This window comes from Petromyzon marinus, chromosome 34, assembly GCF_048934315.1.
Source record: "Petromyzon marinus isolate PM22_M1 ecotype Great Lakes invasive population chromosome 34, UKy_Petmar_22M1.pri1.0, whole genome shotgun sequence".
Classification (NCBI taxonomy): Eukaryota; Metazoa; Chordata; class Hyperoartia; order Petromyzontiformes; family Petromyzontidae; genus Petromyzon; species Petromyzon marinus.
In genome coordinates, this window is record NC_133700.1 from 10,493,525 (window position 1) to 10,514,160 (window position 20,636).

General features: G+C 41.9%; 1 protein-coding gene across 2 annotated transcripts in view; it reads left to right on the top strand.

Moving 5' to 3' along the window:
* The first annotated feature begins 11,459 nt into the window (after window positions 1-11,459).
* LOC116948702 (speckle-type POZ protein-like) overlaps window positions 11,460-20,636 on the top strand; it is a 44,508-nt gene continuing 35,331 nt past the window's right edge. Inside the window, exons 1-2 of one of the 2 annotated variants that reach the window (XM_032965672.2) lie at window positions 11,460-11,877; window positions 15,460-15,573. In XM_032965672.2, the coding sequence (XP_032821563.1) occupies window positions 15,496-15,573 (78 nt within the window). In that variant the 5' untranslated portion in view covers window positions 11,460-11,877; window positions 15,460-15,495. The remainder of the gene's footprint in view (window positions 11,878-15,459; window positions 15,574-20,636) is intronic. The other variant, XM_032965673.2, reaches the window with a different exon arrangement.

Here is a 20,636-nt window from a genome sequence, read left to right on the forward strand (position 1 = left end):
CAGTTGTTCAGGAGAAGTAAAACGTGTTTTACACAGTTGTTCAGGAGAAGTAAAACGTGTTTTACACAGTTGTTCAGGAGAAGTAAAACGTATTTTACACAGTTGTTTAGGAGAAGTAAAACGTGTTTTACACAGTTGTTTAGGAGAAGTAAAACGTGTTTTACACAGTTGTTCAGGAGAAGTAAAACGTGTTTTACACAGTTGTTCAGGAGAAGTAAAACGTGTTTTACACAGTTGTTCAGGAGAAGTAAAACGTGTTTTCGACAGTTGTTTAGGAGAAGTAAAACGTGTTTTACACAGTTGTTCAGGAGAAGTAAAACGTGTTTTACACAGTTGTTCAGGAGAAGTAAAACGTGCTTTACACAGTTGTTCAGGAGAAGTAAAACGTGTTTTACACAGTTGTTCAGGAGAAGTAAAACGTGTTTTACACAGTTGTTCAGGAGAAGTAAAACGTGTTTTACACAGTTGTTTAGGAGAAGTAAAACGTGTTTTACACAATTGTATAGGAGAAGAAAAACGTGTTTTACACAGTTGTTCAGGAGAGGTAAAACGTGTTTTACACAGTTGTTCAGGAGAGGTTAAACGTGTTTTACACAGTTGTTTAGGAGAAGTAAAACGTGTTTTACACAGTTGTTCAGGAGAGGTAAAACGTGTTTTACACAGTTGTTTAGGAGAAGTAAAACGTGTTTTACACAGTTGTTCAGGAGAAGTAAAACGTGTTTTACACAGTTGTTCAGGAGAAGTAAAACGTGTTTTACACAGTTGTTCAGGAGAGGTTAAACGTGTTTTACATAGTTGTTCAGGAGAGATAAAACGTGTTTTACACAGTTGTTCAGGAGAAGTAAAACGTGTTTTACACAGTTGTTCAGGAGAGGTAAAACGTGTTTTACACAGTCGTTCAGGAGAAGTAAAACGTCTTTTACACAGTTGTTCAGGAGAAGTAAAACGTGTTTTACACAGTTGTTTAGGAGAAGTAAAACGTGTTTTACACAGTTGTTTAGGAGAAGTAAAACGTCTTTAACACAGTTGTTCAGGAGAAGTAAAACGTGTTTTACACAGTTTTTTATGAGAAGTGAAACGTGTTTTACACAGTTGTTCAGGAGAGGTAAAACGTGTTTTACACAGTTGTATAGGAGAAGTAAAACGTGTTTTACACAGTTGTTCAGGAGAAGTAAAACGTGTTTTACACAGTTGTTCAGGAGAAGTAAAACGTGTTTTACACAATTGTTCAGCAGAGGTAAAACGTGTTTTACACAGTTGTTCAGGAGAAGTAAAACGTGTTTTACAGAGTTGTTCAGGAGAAGTAAAACGTGTTTTACACAGTTGTTCAGGAGAAGTAAAACGTGTTTTATACAGTTGTTCAGGAGAAGTAAAACGTGTTTTACACAGTTGTTCAGGAGAAGTAAAACGTGTTTTACACAGTTGTTTAGGAGAAGTAAAACGTGTTTTACACAGTTGTTCAGGAGAAGTAAAACGTGTTTACACAGTTGTTCCGGAGAAGTAAAACGTGTTTTACACAGTTGTTCAGGAGAAGTAAAACGTGTTTTACACAGTTGTTCAGGAGAAGTAAAACGTGTTTTATACAGTTGTTCAGGAGAAGTAAAACGTGTTTTACACAGTTGTTCAGGAGAAGTAAAACGTGTTTTACACAGTTGTTCAGGAGAAGTAAAACGTGTTTTACACAGTTGTTCAGGAGAAGTAAAACGTGTTTTACACAGTTGTTCAGGAGAGGTAAAACGTGTTTTACACAGTCGTTCAGGAGAAGTAAAACGTCTTTTACACAGTTGTTCAGGAGAAGTAAAACGTGTTTTACACAGTTGTTTAGGATAAGTAAAACGTGTTTTACACAGTTGTTTAGGAGAAGTAAAACGTGTTTAACACAGTTGTTCAGGAGAAGTAAAACGTGTTTTACACAGTTTTTCATGAGAAGTGAAACGTGTTTTACACAGTTGTTCAGGAGAGGTAAAATTTGTTTTACACAGTTGTATAGGAGAAGTAAAACGTGTTTTACACAGTTGTTCAGGAGAAGTAAAACGTGTTTTACACAGTTGTTCAGGAGAAGTAAAACGTGTTTTACACAGTTGTTCAGGAGAAGTAAAACGTGTTTTACACAGTTGTTCAGGAGAAGTAAAACGTGTTTTATACAGTTGTTCAGGAGAAGTAAAACGTGTTTTACACAGTTGTTCAGGAGAAGTAAAACGTGTTTTACACAGTTGTTCAGGAGAAGTAAAACGTGTTTTATACAGTTGTTCAGGAGAAGTAAAACGTGTTTTACACAGTTGTTCAGGAGAAGTAAAACGTGTTTTACACAGTTGTTCAGGAGAAGTAAAACGTGTTTTACACAGTTGTTCAGGAGAAGTAAAACGTGTTTTATACAGTTGTTCAGGAGAAGTAAAACGTGTTTTACACAGTTGTTCAGGAGAAGTAAAACGTGTTTTACACAGTTGTTCAGGAGAAGTAAAACGTGTTTTACACAGTTGTTCAGGAGAAATAAAAAGTGTTTTACATAGTTGTTCAGGAGAAGTAAAACGTGTTTTACACAGTTATTCAGGAGAGGTAAAACGTGTTTTGCACGGTTGTTCAGAAGAAGTAAAACGTGTTTTACACAGTTGTTCAGGAGAAGTAAAACGTGTTTTACATAGTTGTTCAGGAGAAGTAAAACGTGTTTTACACAGTTGTTCAGGAGAAGTAAAACGTGTTTAACACAGTTGTTCAGGAGAAGTAAAACGTGTTTTACATAGTTGTTCAGGAGCAGTAAAACGTGTTTTACACAGTTGTTCAGGAGAAGTCAAACGTGTTTAACACAGTTGTTTAGGAGAAGTAAAAAGTGTTTTACACAGTTGTTCAGGAGAGGTAAAACGTGTTTAACACAGTTGTTCAGGAGAGGTAAAACGTGTTTAACACAGTTGTTCAGGAGAGGTAAAACGTGTTTAACACAGTTGTTCAGGAGAAGTAAAACGTGTTTTACACAGTTGTTCAGGAGACCTAAAACGTTTTTTACACAGTTGTTCAGGAGAAGAAAAACGTGTTTTACACAGTTGTTCAGGAGAAGTAAAACGTGTTTTACATAGTTGTTCAGGGGAAGTAAAACGTGTTTTACACAGTTGTTCAGGAGAAGTAAAACGTTGTTTAGGAGAAATTAGACGTGTTTTACACAGTTGTTCAGGAGAAATAAAACGTGTTTTACACAGTTGTTCAGGAGAAGTAAAACGTGTTTTACACAGTTGTTCAGGAGAAGTAAAACGTGTTTTACACAGTTGTTCAGGAGAAGTAAAACGTGTTTTACACAGTTATTCAGGAGAAGTAAAACGTGTTTTACATAGTTGCTCAGGAGAAGTAAAACGTGTTTTACACAGTTGTTCAGGAGAAGTAAAACGTTGTTTAGGAGAAATTAGACGTGTTTTACACAGTTGTTTAGGAGAAGTAAAACGTGTTTAACACAGTTGTTCAGGAGAAGTAAAACGTGTTTTACACAGTTTTTCATGAGAAGTGAAACGTGTTTTACACAGTTGTTCAGGAGAGGTAAAACGTGTTTTACACAGTTGTATAGGAGAAGTAAAACGTGTTTTACACAGTTGTTCAGGAGAAGTAAAACGTGTTTTACACAGTTGTTCAGGAGAAGTAAAACGTGTTTTACACAGTTGTTCAGGAGAAGTAAAACGTGTTTTACACAGTTGTTCAGGAGAAGTAAAACGTGTTTTATACAGTTGTTCAGGAGAAGTAAAACGTGTTTTACACAGTTGTTCAGGAGAAGTAAAACGTGTTTTACACAGTTGTTTAGGAGAAGTGGAACGTGTTTTACACAGTTGTTCAGGAGAAGTAAAACGTGTTTTACACAGTTGTTCAGGAGAAGTAAAAACGTGTTTTACACAGTTGTTCAGGAGAAGTAAAACGTGTTTTACACCGTTGTTCAGGAGAAGTAAAACGTGTTTTATACAGTTGTTCAGGAGAAGTAAAACGTGTTTTACACAGTTGTTCAGGAGAAGTAAAACGTGTTTTACACAGTTGTTCAGGAGAAGTAAAACGTGTTTTACACAGTTGTTCAGGAGAAGTAAAACGTGTTTTACACAGTTATTCAGGAGAGGTAAAACGTGTTTTGCACGGTTGTTCAGAAGAAGTAAAACGTGTTTTACACAGTTGTTCAGGAGAAGTAAAACGTGTTTTACATAGTTGTTCAGGAGAAGTAAAACGTGTTTTACACAGTTGTTCAGGAGAAGTAAAACGTGTTTAACACAGTTGTTCAGGAGAAGTAAAACGTGTTTTACATAGTTGTTCAGGAGCAGTAAAACGTGTTTAACACAGTTGTTTAGGAGAAGTAAAAAGTGTTTTACACAGTTGTTCAGGAGAGGTAAAACGTGTTTAACACAGTTGTTCAGGAGAGGTAAAACGTGTTTAACACAGTTGTTCAGGAGAGGTAAAACGTGTTTAACACAGTTGTTCAGGAGAAGTAAAACGCGTTTTACACAGTTGTTCAGGAGACCTAAAACGTTTTTTACACAGTTGTTCAGGAGAAGAAAAACGTGTTTTACACAGTTGTTCAGGAGAAGTAAAACGTGTTTTACATAGTTGTTCAGGGGAAGTAAAACGTGTTTTACACAGTTGTTCAGGAGAAGTAAAACGTTGTTTAGGAGAAATTAGACGTGTTTTACACAGTTGTTCAGGAGAAATAAAACGTGTTTTACACAGTTGTTCAGGAGAAGTAAAACGTGTTTTACACAGTTGTTCAGGAGAAGTAAAACGTGTTTTACACAGTTGTTCAGGAGAAGTAAAACGTGTTTTACACAGTTATTCAGGAGAAGTAAAACGTGTTTTACATAGTTGTTCAGGAGAAGTAAATCGTGTTTTACACAGTTGTTCAGGAGAAGTAAAACGTTGTTTAGGAGAAATTAGACGTGTTTTACACAGTTGTTCAGGAGAAATAAAACGTGTTTTACACAGTTGTTCAGGAGAAGTAAAACGTGTTTCACATAGTTGTTTAGGAGAAGTAAAACGTGTTTTACACAATTGTTCAGGAGAGGTAAAACGTGTTTTACACAGCTGTTCAGGAGAAGTAAAACGTGTTTTACACAGTTGTTCAGGAGAGGTAAAACGTGTTTTACACAATTGTTCAGGAGAGGTAAAACGTGTTTTACACAGCTGTTCAGGAGAAGTAAAACGTGTTTTACACAGTTGTTCAGGAGAAGTAAAACGTGTTTTACATAGTTGTTCAGGAGAAGTAAAACGTGTTTTACACAGTTGTTCAGGAGAAGTAAAACGTGTTTAACACAGTTGTTCAGGAGAAGTAAAACGTGTTTAACACAGTTGTTCAGGAGAAGTAAAACGTGTTTTACACAGTTGTTCAGGAGAAGTAAAACGTGTTTTACACAGTTGTTCAGGAGAAGTAAAACGTGTTTTACACAGTTGTTCAGTGAACCACCGCGGCCCGCTGCCCTCCAAGATTACCAAATGGATTAAATGGATTCTTCATCTCAGTTTTTCAGTTTCATCTATTTGGTAGAGCCCTGTGAGCCATTCGGCTCTTGAATCGGGTGCAACCGCAACAGACAAAAAACAAAAACATGAACAAGATAACATCTTAAAGTGACTATGTGACTGTGCAAACAGAAAATCCAGGAAAAAACAGCAAACTATTCCTGAAAAAGCACCGTACACCAACGCATGAATGGTGATGTGGCATATATTGAAATAAATTCGAGGTGGGGTTGGGGGCGTGGGAGACGTATATTGTGTCACGAAAACAAAGCAACCTCACTCACATTAGACGACATTGTCGCATTGAAATCCCAGTGCAGTACATCTCTCGCCGGATGTGACAATCCGTCAAGCCACCCCGCACACGAGGACCCGATGTCATGGCCTTCATGCCCATGCGCAGACCTTCATCCAGCAGTGGATAAATTACGACTGATGATGAGTGCGACGTACAGAGATGAACGGTTGCGAACGTTTGGGCCGGGTAATGGCGGCAGTTTTCCAAGCCAATTGCCCTTGTTTTGAAATGTTTCAAAAAAAAGTTCCCTGGAATCGCTTTGTAAAAAAAAATGTCTCTGGCACTTTGCGGCAGTAAAATGTTGGCAGAGCATGGAATTGCCTGAACACAAATCCATTACGCTCTTTGCAGTTGATTGCTAAATCAATTTCGCTTCTGCTGTGCGCATTTGTTTGTTTATATGTTTGTCTATATTGTTAATATATTTACTCAAATTAGGTTCGGTAAAGTGATTATTCTCGTTTGGTACCATCCCCGTCGATCAATCCACCCGCTTGTGGTTTTATCAATGCCGCACGCAGCGGTTTCTGCACCTGCTGGTTTTATCTTTCCACTTATTACCTTGCGCGATCAATGCCCTCGCAATGGGCAAGACAAAATTGGATTGGAGCGTGGAGGATACCCACACTTTGCCTCACCACCGCACACGATCCGCTGAGTGGCTCACTGCTGCCAGTGGGAAAACAACGATGTTGACAAAAAGTCTCGACTGCCTTGACCTCAAGTCAGACGCACTCCTCTGGACGACGGGGGCCTGGGTGCTTGACCTTATTAAAGCTAACGCAATACGCAAAAATAAGTCAAGTACTTTGCCCTTTAAACCATCCACTTACGTTTAATGACAGGAAGATATGTCTTGACGTTACTACAGTACTGAATACGGGTTTATGCTGAGCTCTATGGGGGCCGTTCATAAATGACGTCACGCGATTTTGACCCCCCCTCCCCCCCTCGTCACACGGCGTCACAAAAAGTCAGACCCCCCTCAAATTTGACGTCACAAAGCTCTGCCCCCCCCCCCTCCAAAACCATATTTCCATTTTGAAAATAAAACATGCTTCAAATAACTTTAAACTATTGTCATTGCAGTGCGTATTTAATGTGGCGCTGCACTCTGATGTTGTAGGAGAAAACATTTATTAAAAAGGCGTTGGAAAGCTGACATTTTGCATAAAATTCACTTGAAAATATTCAACGTCTAACTAAAACTGCAGATGTTCAGAATATTATATTTAAATTCTCTTATAATTATAAAAAAAATTACACTTGAAACTTTGTAGAAGAACGAAGCAAAATGGAGAGTACAATTATAACAATCACATATTAATTCCACAGAATGAAAAGCCCTGGTAGAATCATGGAGAAGCAAAATGCTCCTTCATGGAATAAATAAAAGGTGATCTTAGTAAATTAAAATAATAAAATAGTTAATAATGAAAATTAATTAAAATTAGTGTTGTTTTAACAGTTATATTTAATTAAGTGGAACGTGTTGTTTATATTTATTTAAAGTTGCGCATTTTGATATGACGTTACATTTCTCAAACCCCCCCTCCTCCCCTCGTCACACATCGTCACAAATGTCTGACCCCCCTCTCCCCCCTAGGTGCGTGACGTCATTTATGGACGGCCCCTATTGTACTGCTATTCGTTTGTAAGAACTAACACTGCCCGCGCAATTGCTCGGGACACACGACCCGCGTGTGGGGGCGAGCCGTGACGTCAGCGCGAACGAACCTGGCCCCGACGCTGTGGGTGACGTCATCGCGCGGATGTGCGTGGTGACATAACCGCCGGGCACGCGCATCTGCCGGACCGCGCACCAGCCAGCAAAACTTTGTATTTATTTAAAGCTTTCGTGACTGCAGGGATTCATATTCTTGGTTCTTTCACGTAGAAGGGAAACAATAAAATAATTATTATTTTATTGTACCTTTCTTATTATTCTAATATCGTGCGGTAAAGGTGGCGCCCTGCAATTACTTTCTCACGCCACTGCTGGCAGAAAAGTCCTCCGGTAGAGGGAACTCTCGAGAGGCTCTTCAGAGGGTGCTTTGACGTATACATGTACTGTGTACACCAAAGTTCGTCCGTTAGCAGGTCACGTGCGGTGCGGTGAAGTGTGGGTACTCTTCCCGTTCATAATCATCATACACTACCAATGTAATAGCAAATTATTTGTCAATCTACTGCTGGATGAAGGACTCCCTAAGCCATGCAGATTATACGGTATTATATTTTTATCTATACTTCACCACACTGGTTAGGTTGGTGAAGGGGGGGAGGGGGGTTTGGGAAGATCCAGAACTGGTTCTAATAGAACTCACCACTGATTTAGCCATAGCCGAGAATCAAACTTCGGCCACTGGGTTAGCAGTGCAGTATACAAAGACCACCATGCTACATTTTGCTCTGCATGATCGCGTCCCTGCATGGATGGCAAAGCTTGTTAAACAACGTTTTAAAATGCTATATAATTTTACTACCGAATGATGTTTTTCTCTCTGTCCAGCTGATACATAAAACGACGGATTGTTGAATTACTTGGCTGAAAGCTGCTGCTCAGAATGAATGAACACATTTGTGTGGTTTTTTTGCAAGACACAATACATTCCTTGTGTGCTACACTCATTTTTACTTGTAGTTGTGTGATTTTTTTTAAATGATGGAATGGAAATTGGCAGTTTTCCAGAAACAACCAGTCCAGACAGAGCTCTGTTGGCCTGTAACGCAGAGCAGAGACACTAAGCCATTTCTCATTACAAACAAATGGGTTTTGTGAATTTTGGTCAAAGCTCGCATAGAAATGTATTTCTGTCTATCATGGCTATCATCTAGATTTGATGTGCTACGAAGAAGAGCCATTGCCCTTAAAGGCAGTGCGATTGGCGAATGCCTTGAGGTTATATTTGTTCTTCGTGCTTGTGTGCCACTGCCAACGCAGCAGCATTTACCAAATAATGAGATTATCAATTAATCATTGGCAGCCCTTTGCCAATCCCACAGATGGGTAAAGGCCTCCCCCAGGCCGTGTCGGTTTGTAGGAGTTCAGATATCACTCAGCACTTATGTTAGCCGTGGTCTGGAATCTAAAATCAGGTCAGCGAGTTCACCACATACACTGCACCACCACCCTTCCGGCTGTAAATAAATAAATATTGAAAACAAAACCAGTTGCCAAAGCGCTGGCAACGTCACCAGACGTTCGCCAGCAGCAAGCACGTGTGCGTGAAGAATATGCGCATCGATTCCTGAGCTTTGAAATGACATCTGAGCAAAATATTATTCATAGAACGCCACAGGTGCTGGCAGTGAGCTGCGTGCGACATCCATTGCCATCGAATGCTAAAATAACTCTTTCTGCATCAGGAAGTGGTTAAAAAGCACGTCGCTTTATTACTAAGTAATAAAGGTAGATTATGCGGTACTGTGCTGCGTACCGGGTCAATCCTGGGTCAGATCAGACCGCGGGCTCAGAACGACATTTTGGAATAAAAATCTGGCACAATTGCATCGCGCAATGTTATCTCGTTGGTCTTGAGTGGTGTATTCTGGTTGCTTTTAACTTAGTTTCATTTTTGCCACAATTGGCCATTGACCAATTTTAACCCCGCGACAGTTCTGGACGTAAAGCGCCCTCGCTACCTTAACTGGCGATGTGTGTTTATATTTGCACTGTATTTTCCGTTTCACATTAATGCCGTAACACCGAAAGGCATTCGACAGAATGCATGCAGCAAAGGGGGGGGGGGGGATAACATAAAGTATTTTTGACATTCTACTTGGTAATGAGGTTTCCATTTCTTGTGCTCTAACCAAGCAACGTTATTGATTGCATCACTTTAACCACGCAATCGACTTTATGCATTACACAGACCCTGTCCATTGGGATTTAATTTATAATTGAAATAAACTTTGAAAAGGCATGACAGTACAAATGCTATTTTTTTTGTTCAAATGAGTGCTGGATTTTAATCAATGCGTATTACCTACTATGGCACATCGATCTGGCACGTGGATCAGAATGGACACTGCCGAAGAAGATGGTTTGTGTGGCATTTGGTTCCTGTTTTAATTGGAAGCCTCTTATTTCTATTTTCCCTTCACGCTCCGAATCCCTTCCTCTGGACACTTGGGCTTGTTTTAAAAGGCAGTGCTGAAGGGTTTTTGTTTGTTTGTTGAGGTTTGTTTGTCCCCCCCCCCCCCCCCCCAGAGTGAGGCTTGGCAACTAAAAGCCAAGTTGGTTTGGGGGAGAGAAGAGCGTGATTGGGTAGCATAACCGTGTCAACCCCGACCAGGGGGTGCAAATCAGCGAGACTCCGACTGACAAACATTGGGGGACACCAGCAACGGAACTGAGACAGCAAGCCGGGAAACCGGTAGCGACATCCAAGAAATTGAGGAATAGAAGCTGTCACGCAGGGAGGGGTGAGTCTGGATATCTGTGAAAAAGACCTTTATAGTTGATCGGAATCCTCCAGTATAAATGAATACTATATTTCTGAGGCTGATTAATGAAGCAAAGTGTACTTCTAGACTGTTTAAACATGTTTTTCGTGATTTGCTTACCTTTTCTCTACTTTTCACTCCTGTTGTTTGTGTGTGTGTATTGTTATGAATTGGTTAACCGTAGCCATACTGGACATCTGCGAAAAATGGAGCTTTATAGCTCATCGGATTCCTCCAGTATCAACAATATATTATATTTCCGGTGCTGATTATGCAATGTGTACTTCTATACTTTTTAAATATTTATTTTTCATGACTTGCTTACCTCTTCCCTACGTTGCACGCCTGTCGCTTTTGCGTGCATTCTTACAAATGAATACTTATAAATAAATACTTGGGACATCCGCGAAATATCCGTGGGCACATAGGGGGCAGGGGAATTGATGTCGGTTTCGGCGTTCAGATGATGCATGGGGGCTGACGGACAAGAAGCTTTGCGGCGGTAGAGGTCGTTACACGGGAGGGGTTCACCATCACCTCCACACGCGTGGACGCGTTGATGACGGCCACACGGTGATAATGTTTTAAACGTGACCCCCATTCAGCGTGTCATCAAGCAGGCAGACTTGCTCGACCGTGATGGTGAATTATTTTGTTACATTCTCGGAACGCAAAACTATGTGCGGTGCAGCACTCTCGTGCACAACGGAAGCTTTGAGGGCAATGGGACTCGAGCTACGGCTGCAAAGTTTGGTCGTACATGTTATGTATATCGTTTATTGTAAAATTTGAATCACAGTTCCTATGATCACTGTTACATTGTTTTTTATAGCTTTATTTTGGTGATTTTGAAAACGTTTTGGTTCAGCTATGTTTGTTTGTTGTAGTACAGAGTTAGCTTGATAACTTTAATCTAAATTGTCTTATGGTTGTTACTGTTTGACTTGCATCCCACTATGATTTTTGCACACAGCGTTGAAATACGGTGTTTTTCTGGAAGATTTTGCTGCTTTTTCCTGGATTTTTCTGTTGCGTGTAGTCACTTTAAGATGTTTCTTGTTCATGTTTTTGTTTGTTGCGGTTGCACCCGAGTCAAGAGCCGCATGGCTCACAGGGTTATACCTAATAGACGAAACCAAAAACAGAAAAATACCCAGGAATACCGCTCCAAGCCAAAAACCCAGACACAAACAACACGGTGACGTCACCTTCCAATTCACGCGCGTGACGTCATTTTCAAAGCTCATGCGACGTGACGTCACCGCCGCGCGTGACGTAGGTACCGGAATCGAGCTCGCTCGGCTCAAAGTGCCCGCATCTGTGGAATAGAAAATAAGTGTTCAATACTCTTCATATCGCAGCGGCTACAATTACTACGGCTGCACCCAAACCACGCGCAAACAGCCGCCCGCGACACAATCGCAGCAGTCAGCCGGCGCTTTAAAGAGCTTTGTGGCGGTGAGGTGATCGCGTCTCGACTCCCATCCCTAACCCCCCCCACCTCCCTCCCCCCACAACGCCGGCCGCGGCGGCGGCTTCCCGCGGGACCCGGGCGCAGCGAGGCCGGCAGAACGACGCAGGCAAGGCCGTAGGCGCGGCGGCCTACTCGGTCTTTTCGCTTTTCTGGACAAGCGCCGCCGTTAACGTAGAAACACAAAGTAAGAAATGTTTGGAGGCTTTTGGAAGACGCCGAGCGAGTACAAATATCATGCCGACGTCGTTGGTCGCGTCTGGTAAAGTTTGCTGAGGCCCTGGTCGGCTAGTGTGAGTGAAAGGGGGGAGTCGGAATTGACTATTGTGCCGAGTAAGCCACGAGTGTTGCGCTTCGTCCGTCAGGTTTAATGTTAAGTGGTCTCTAATGCAGCTCATTTCACATAAGCTCAACACATTCGTCAATAACGCCGCTTAAAGGTGGTGGCTGAGGTGAGGGGGGATACATAAGAGGCGACGTTTCGGGCAATGGCCCTTTAAGGGAGATGAATGGCCATTGTAATTATTGCCAACGCAGTGCAGCATAACGAAATGTATTTTGTTTAATTTAAACTAAACTGTTTCATGAGCTTAAGCTCCTTGCTTCGGATGGTCGCGAAAGCCTACGTGTTAAACGGGTTATACATTTTTTTTACGTTTTCAGCAGTAAGTCATGTTTGACCTGATTTTAATTAGTTCAATCGATTACACTAAAGCAGTTTATGAATACGCAAAACAGGGCTTTGTGCTTTTGTGGGTTTTGTTCAACGCATTCGCTCGGAACGTGGGGAGGAATGTAATTGGTGAGATATTTACTGAATTATTATTAATCTGTAATGTCCTTTTGGGGGGGAGCGGTGACTGAACCTGGTTGACCGGAGTTCGTTCGATTCACGGCCACGGTTAACGTGAGTGGCGACTGACATTTGAACGGATTCTGATTATTTCCCCACCCCCGCCCAGCAAGGGTCACTGACCAGCGTGTAGTGAAGTACTCTGCTCGTCTGGTCAATCGGCTGCCACTGCCGACACACTGTGCGGAGGCATTCATCCAAAAGCGAATTGACAAATGGCTGTAAATGCCCTTTTTAGCTGAGATTATAAAGGTTCAATAAGCGTCACTTAAGGGTCAAGAGAGACAACATACGGCTCTTGTAACAGGACAGAACCGAGACGCAGCACGTTTTATGGGAAAATACGCGCAACGAATAAAACGGGAGCACGTAGATTCACGATACGGGCTTCTAGTATTGATACGATTAAGAAGAGTAGAGTTTTCTAATATTACTTTTAAGCTGGGTGTGAGAGGTTATGATGGTTGGCATATAGCTCCATAATGCTTCGACAGCAGAACGCAATGCAAATCGTGTAAAAAGGACAGTTGAGAGACTAATCCGGTGGTTAGACTCCCTTTTGTGCGATGATTAACTGTAGTGACTACACTGTTCTGACATGCCGCAGACACTGCTTATGTCTTTCTGAAAAGGCATATCGGCCAAATGCTTGAGCAATATTTGTCGACAAGCAAAACTTGGATTTTGAAGTTTTTATATACAGTGTGTATATAATTTATGGCACACTAGTTATTATCTGCTTAAAATGTACACACAATTATTTCTTTTTGAATGCTCGAATGATACGTACGGGTTGGTTGCATGTTTAAATAACATTAAATGCATGGAACGCATTCACCACGTTTGACTACATTTGATCGGAAATGAACACAGACTTAAATTTTGACTTAAAGCTTTCGTGACTGCAGTAATTCATATTCTTAGTTGTTTCGGTAAAGTCAACGTGACTTTACCGAAAGAACTAAGAATATGAACACAGACTTGTTAATGATATGGAGCTCGAGCAGGAATGTGAAATAAAAGCGAAATGTTGAACGTGTGTGACTTTTCACCCGGAATATGACACCGCAGTCCAGAGCGACTTTAACAACCAGTGCAGTTGTTAGCTGTTAGGTTTAATATAGCCACGTAAGTGGACAAGTGGCCGCATGTCTTTGCAGTATAATTGCACGTTACTCAAACTGCTAAATAAAACAGCATTTATGTGACGTCAGTAAAATTGTCAGCGTGCCTAAACAGAGCAGCTGTGGTCACTTGTAGGGAAAACAGCCCATTGTGTCACGTTGTGCACGATTGCCATTCTGTTGCTATGCTAGTGAAGCTGAAAGTGTACTTTTTCAAGGCCTTTCAGATATAGAGCAAATAAAGGCACAACAGAAATGTTTTCTCCTTTCAGATGTGGTGGAAAAAATGTCAAGTTTCTGATTGCAGCCAGGGGGGCTTTTTCTCTTGGTGAGGGATATTTCAGCCATGGAGGGATCATTCAGATTAATTTACAGATCTACATTTAGGAAATTTTAAATTATTGCTACAGCCTCGGGTCGGTAGGTGAATTTGCATGCGGCTGGCGGCTTGCATGAACCCGAACCATAATTTATTCCTGTGGTTTGTTAATCATGTTTATCCTTGTGTTAAAGTTGCCCTGCAGCCGGATTTGCGTTTCTTGATGGACAGATGCAGACTCAGATTAATACATCACTGCCAGCCGATCTCCAAATCTGTTTGAAAGCCTTTAATATGCAATACTTTTAAAAACAGCCTAACCTCATCATGTTGATTGTGTTTGAAATATGAGGCACAGCAAAACCGTCTGATCTGCCAATGACTTGAAAGTAAAAAGACTGAACCGGGGATGTTTTTCTGGCCCAGATGACGTTGACGGGTGTGTTCTCAGCTTGATTTTGAAGGCATGTTGCCATCTGGAAACATGATCACTGGTACAGTAAACAGAAAGAATGTCTTCGCTTTGCATACCAGCCAGTGTTAATTTTAAATCCAAAGTTCTAAATTTGTTTTTTTTATTAATGTAAACTAACATTAAATACAATGTATCCATACATTTTGAGACATTTGGGATTTTTTAAACAAACTGCTATAAATAATACATTACTTGTATGCGACTGTTAAAGAATAAGCCAAATTAATGAATTGCCATGCAGAAATCTTTTTGGTATAGTGTATTTAAATATTCAATCATGAATTTGCCAAGTATCCTTAGCAGAACCCTTTAGAAATTGTTGACTTGTGCAGTTTTTATTATTATAAATAATTAGGATTTGCCTGTGACAAAGTCACATGACATGCACCTGGTCTTATAAGCTGAGCAGGGTTGAGCCTGGATAGTGCTTGTACGGGTGATCACCATGCACATAAACATGTGTTGCAGGCTTTTACAGGGCTACAGTGTCAGCAGGGGACAGTTGCAGCACATTATTTTTTTGTACTGTACTCAACATGTATGTATGTTGCACTTCTTACGCACCGTACGTAGCCAACCGTGCACTGACCAGTGTGGTGACGTTTTCTCAAATAACTCCCATGACCCGCACATGCTGGGTAGTCCCCCCATCCCACAGTGCATTGACAAGAGGCTGTACAAAGGACATCATTTTTTATGTTAAACACAACAATGTTGCATTTAATTCTTTTTTGCTGTTACCTGTGTATATTTAGCCAATTGGCAGGTCACGTGTCGTCTGGTAGAGTGTGTGTACTCCCACCTCTTCCAAGACCTATGGCCAGCATGGAAGAATAAACCGAAGACCCACCAGAGATGTAGCCTAGAGCTGCCTCTAGTGTAGGCCCTTCCAGCAGCAGTGGCATGAGTAAACCATTGCAGAGCTGGATCTATACCACTTTTTACATACTGTTTTTTTTTTATCTGTTTGTGTGTCTCTCATGCGCCGACGTTTCCAGACGGTGTGAATCGGTACCCACACCTCGGCGACCGTGATGTCTCGAGCTTCGAGCCCCTCCCCGCCGGCGGACATGTCGAGTGGCCCCGTTGCCGAGAGCTGGTGCTACACGCAGGTGCGGCACCGCGGCCCCCGGGGCACCACCAGCACACGCACAGCACACGGCACACACAAGGGAGGGGGGCAGGCAGGCAGTCCTTGCGCGATTATTTACCGCCGACGCGCCGGGCGTGGTGGCGCACGCCTGTAAACCCACGCTTGTGTGTAGGTGGGATGGGTAAATCATGTGGGCCTTCTCATGTGTGTAGAACTCAAAGCTGCGGGGCCACAAGGTGGCCAGGAGGAATCAGTACAGCAAGTGGGGGGACTGGTCCAGAGTTTCCTTGCTTAATCGAACCCTGATAGAAAAATTGTACTGCCTGACCCATTGGCTGAGAGGCTGTAATATTGTCTGGCACATTGTTTTGCTGGTAAGAATCCATCTTTGTTTGTTTGTTATGTTATCTGTGAAACAGATTTTCCTGTGTTATCCCTTCATGTTAAAAACTTCTCCTGAGCCCTCTGATTTCCTCTCACACCATGTTAAATGCTCAATGTGGATTTGACTAGACGTCCCATGCAATACACTCCTGAAAGAGTCTTAATACTCATTTGGCTTTCCTGGATAAATAATGGACTTACTATTGCTATTGGGTCAAGCTTCAATACTATCGTGACACTGCTAGCACTGATCCCAAGACACAAGCTGCATGGGTGCCTGTCCATCTTTGAGTTGGTGGTCACCTTTTGGAGTTTAAGGTCGGATAGGGTGAGCGGAATTCTTGAGAATGAGTGTGCAGTAACTGCTACAGTGAGGGAAACAAGTATTTGATCCCCTGCTGATTTTGTACGTTTTCCCACTGACAAAGAAATGATCAGTCTATAATTTTAATTTGCATTTTAATGAGGGAAATAAGTATTTGACCCCCTCTCAATCAGAAAGATTTCTGGCTCCCAGGTGTCTTTTATACAGGTAACGAGCTGAGATTAGGAGCACACTCTTAAAGGGAGTGCTCATAATCTCAGCTTGTTACCTGTATAAAAGACACCTGTCCACAGAAGCAATCAATCAATCAGATTCCAAACTCTCCACCATGGCCAAGACCAAAGAGCTCTCCAAGGATGTCAGGGACAAGATTGTAGACCTACACAAGGCTGGAATGGGCTACAAGACCATTGCCAAGCAGCTTTGTGAGAAGGTGACAATAGTTGGTGCGATTATTCGCAAATGGAAGAAACACAAAAGAACTGTCAATCTCCCTCGGCCTGGGGCTCCATGCAAGATCTCACCTCGTGGAGGTGCAATGATCATGAGAACGGTGAGGAATCAGCCCAGAACTACACGGGAGGATCTTGTCAATGATCTCAAGGCAGCTGGGACCATAGTCACCAAGAAAACAATTGGTAACACTACGCCGTGAAGGACTGAAATCTTGCAGCGCCCGCAAGGTCCCCCTGCTCAACAAAGCACATATACATGCCCGTCTGAAGTTTGCCAATGAACATCTGAATGATTCAGAGGACAACTGGGTGATAGTGTTGTGGTCAGATGAGACCAAAATGGAGCTCTTTGGCATCAACTCAACTCGCCGTGTTAGGAGGAGGAGGAAGAATGCTGCCCATGACCCCAAGAACACCATCCCCACCGTCAAACATGGAGGTGGAAACATGCTTTGGGGGTGTTTTTCTGCTAAGGGGACAGGACAACTTCACCGCATCAAAGGGACGATGGACAGGGCCATGTACCGTAAAATCTTGGGTGAGAACCTTCCCTCAGCCAGGGTATTGAAAATGGGTCGTGGATTGGTATTCCAGCATGACAATGACCCAAAACACACGGCCAAGGCAACAAAGGAGTGGCTCAAGAAGAAGCACATTAAGGTCCTGGAGTGGCCTAGCTAGACTCCAGACCTTAATCCCATAGAAAATCTGTGGAGGGAGCTGAAGGTTTGAGTTGCCAAACGTCAGCCTCGAAACCTTAATGACTTGGAGAAGATCTGCAAAGAGGAGTGGGACAAAATCCCTCCTGAGATGTGTGCAAACCTGGTGGCCAACTACAAGAAACGTCTAACCTCTGTGATTGCCAACAAGGGTTTTGCCACCAAGTACTTAGTCATGTTTTGCAGAGGGGTCAAATACTTTTCCCTCATTAAAATGCAAATCAATTTATAACATTTTTGACATGCGTTTTCTGTATTTTTTTGTTGTTATTTTGTCTCACTGTTCAAATAAACATACCATTTAAATGATAGACTGATCATTTCTTTGTCAGTGGGCAAACGTACAATCAGCAGGGGATCAAATACTTTTTTCCCTCACTGTATTTATATGTAGAACACGTGAGAAGATTGCTCCTTATTTTAAAATCTGCAGCTGGTGTAGAATATTCGAGTGTAAGAAATAATTTGCAGGATAAGAGCTGAGTGCAGTTGTTGGAGAGAGAGAAAACGTTATTAAGCCTCTTGTCTTTTATCACTTTATGAATCCAATATCCCCTTTTGGATTTCATATGGATGAAAGTGTACCTAAATCTACCCTAAATATCTGACCCGTGTCCTCCGAGTACCTCTTTTACATATAAAGCATTTGTCAAATGCCTTTTTAAAATTATTCTCTGGATATGATCACGAGAGAAATATTTCATATTAAACCGCAATGTAACCAGAGTAAAGCATAGCTTACATTGCACCAGAGATGTACCAATATTCTGAGCTTACATTTAAATATTTTTTTACATGAATGCATAAGCCTAAAAATTGAGGACACCATTTCAAATACACGGGAATATAACAGGAGGTGGAAAATGTAGTTACAAAAACTAACTGCTGAAATATGACTTCATCTACTAACAAACCAGAAATCTGTCGGGGCAAGTTGGTTATAAGACAGACGTCATTTGTGTTGGCTGGGTTGGTGGTGGCCTGCAACATGTCATGAGGTTGTATATACCTGCCTGACAGTGAAATAATTCGTTTAGATAAATCACTTTCACAAGCCATGTCTCATCTTATTCAAACATTGGTTATCTAGAATGTGTTTATGTTACCTTAGGCATAAGTTGCCTGTACTGTGTATTGTGCCCTGAGACAACCTGCATGAAGAGCCAAATATTTTGATAGTTATGCCATCACGACATACAGTGAGGGAAAAAAGTATTTGATCCCCTGCTGATTTTGTATGTTTGCCCACTGACAAAGAAATGATCAGTCTATAATTTTAATGGTAGCTTTATTTGAACAGTGACAGACAGAATAACAACAAAAAAATCCAGAAAAACGCATGTCAAAAATGTTATGAATTGATTTGCATTTTAATGAGGGAAAGAAGTATTTGACCCCTCTGCAAAACATGACTTAGTACTTGGTGGCAAAACCCTTGCTGACAATCACAGAGGTCAGACGTTTCTGTAGTTGGCCACCAGGTTTGCACACATCTCGGGAGGGATTTTGTCCCACTCCTCTTTGCAGATCTTCTCCAAGTCATTAAGGTTTCGAGGCTGACGTTTGGCAACTCAAACCTTCAGCTCCATCCACAGATTTTCTATGGGATTAAGGTCTGGAGACTGGCTAGGCCACTCCAGGACCTTAATGTGCTTCTTCTTGAGCCACTCCTTTGTTGCCTTGGCCATGTGTTTTGGGTCATTGTCATGCTGGAATACCCATCCACGACCCATTTTCAATGCCCTGGCTGAGGGAAGGAGGTTCTCACCCAAGATTTGACGGTACATGGCCCCGTCCATCGTCCCTTTGATGCGGTGAAGTTGTCCTGTCCCCTTAGCAGAAAAACACCCCCAAAGCATAACGTTTCCACCTCCATGTTTGACGGTGGGGATGGTGTTCTTGGAGTCATAGGCAGCATTCCTCCTCCTCCAAACACGGCGAGTTGAGTTGATGCCAAAGAGCTCCATTTTGGTCTCATCTGACCAAAACACTTTCACCCAGTTGTCCTCTGAATCATTCAGATGTTCATTGGCAAACTTCAGGCGGGCATGTATATGTGCTTTCTTGAGCAGGGGGACCTTGCGGGCGCTGCAGGATTTCAGTCCTTAACGGCGTAGTGTGTTTCCAATTGTTTTCTTGGTGACTATGGTCCCAGCTGCCTTGAGATCATTGACAACATCCTCACGTGTAGTTCTGGGCTGATTCCTCACCGTTCTCATGATCATTGCAACTCGACGAGGTGAGATCTTGCATGGAGCCCCAGGCCGAGGGAGATTGACAGTTCTTTTGTGTTTTTTTCCATTTGCGAATAATCGCACCAACTGTTGTCACCTTCTCACCAAGCTGCTTGGCAATGGTCTTGTAGCCCATTCCAGCCTTGTGTAGGTCTACAATCTTGTCCCTGACATGCTTGGAGAGCTCTTTGGTCTTGGCCATGTTGGAGAGTTTGGAATCTGATTGATTGCTTCTGTGGATAGGTGTCTTTTATACAGGTAACAAGCTGAGATTAGGAGCACTCTTTTTAAGAGTGTGCTCCTAATCTTAGGAGCACTCTTTTTAAGAGTGTGCTCCTAATCTCAGCTCGTTACCTGTATTAAAGACACCTGGGAGCCAGAAATCTTTTTGATTGAGAGGGGTTCAAATACTTATTTCCCTCATTAAAATTCAAATCAATTTATAACATTTTTGACATGCGTTTTTCTGGATTTTTTTGTTATTCTGTCTCTCACTGTTCAAATAAACCTACCATTAAAATTATAGACTGATCATTTCTTTGTCAGTGGGCAAACGTACAAAATCAGCAGGGGATCAAATACTTTTTTCCCTCACTGTAGCTTTGAAGAGAGGACATTATTCAGGTCTACGCTTTGTACATATTATTGCTCGTAATGGCCTTTAACACCACTTGGGCCTCCCTTTAATCCTGGTTCAGCACACGTACTTACTGCAGCAAGCAAACACAACTTTGCCTCGTCAGCAAATCCACCTGCGTGAAGGCAATCACGGGCCTATATCAGCTTAGGGACACCATGAGAATGAGGCCTTTGCGAGCTGCCGCATGGCAAAACTAAGCTGATTACACCGTGCAGCAGCCCCATTTAATTTCGTGTTCACGTTTGTGATTGGCACTGGCACCAAGCATCGGTTACACTTAAGTAGGGAAAGCTACCCCCCTCTCTCCGACTCCACCCTCTGCATG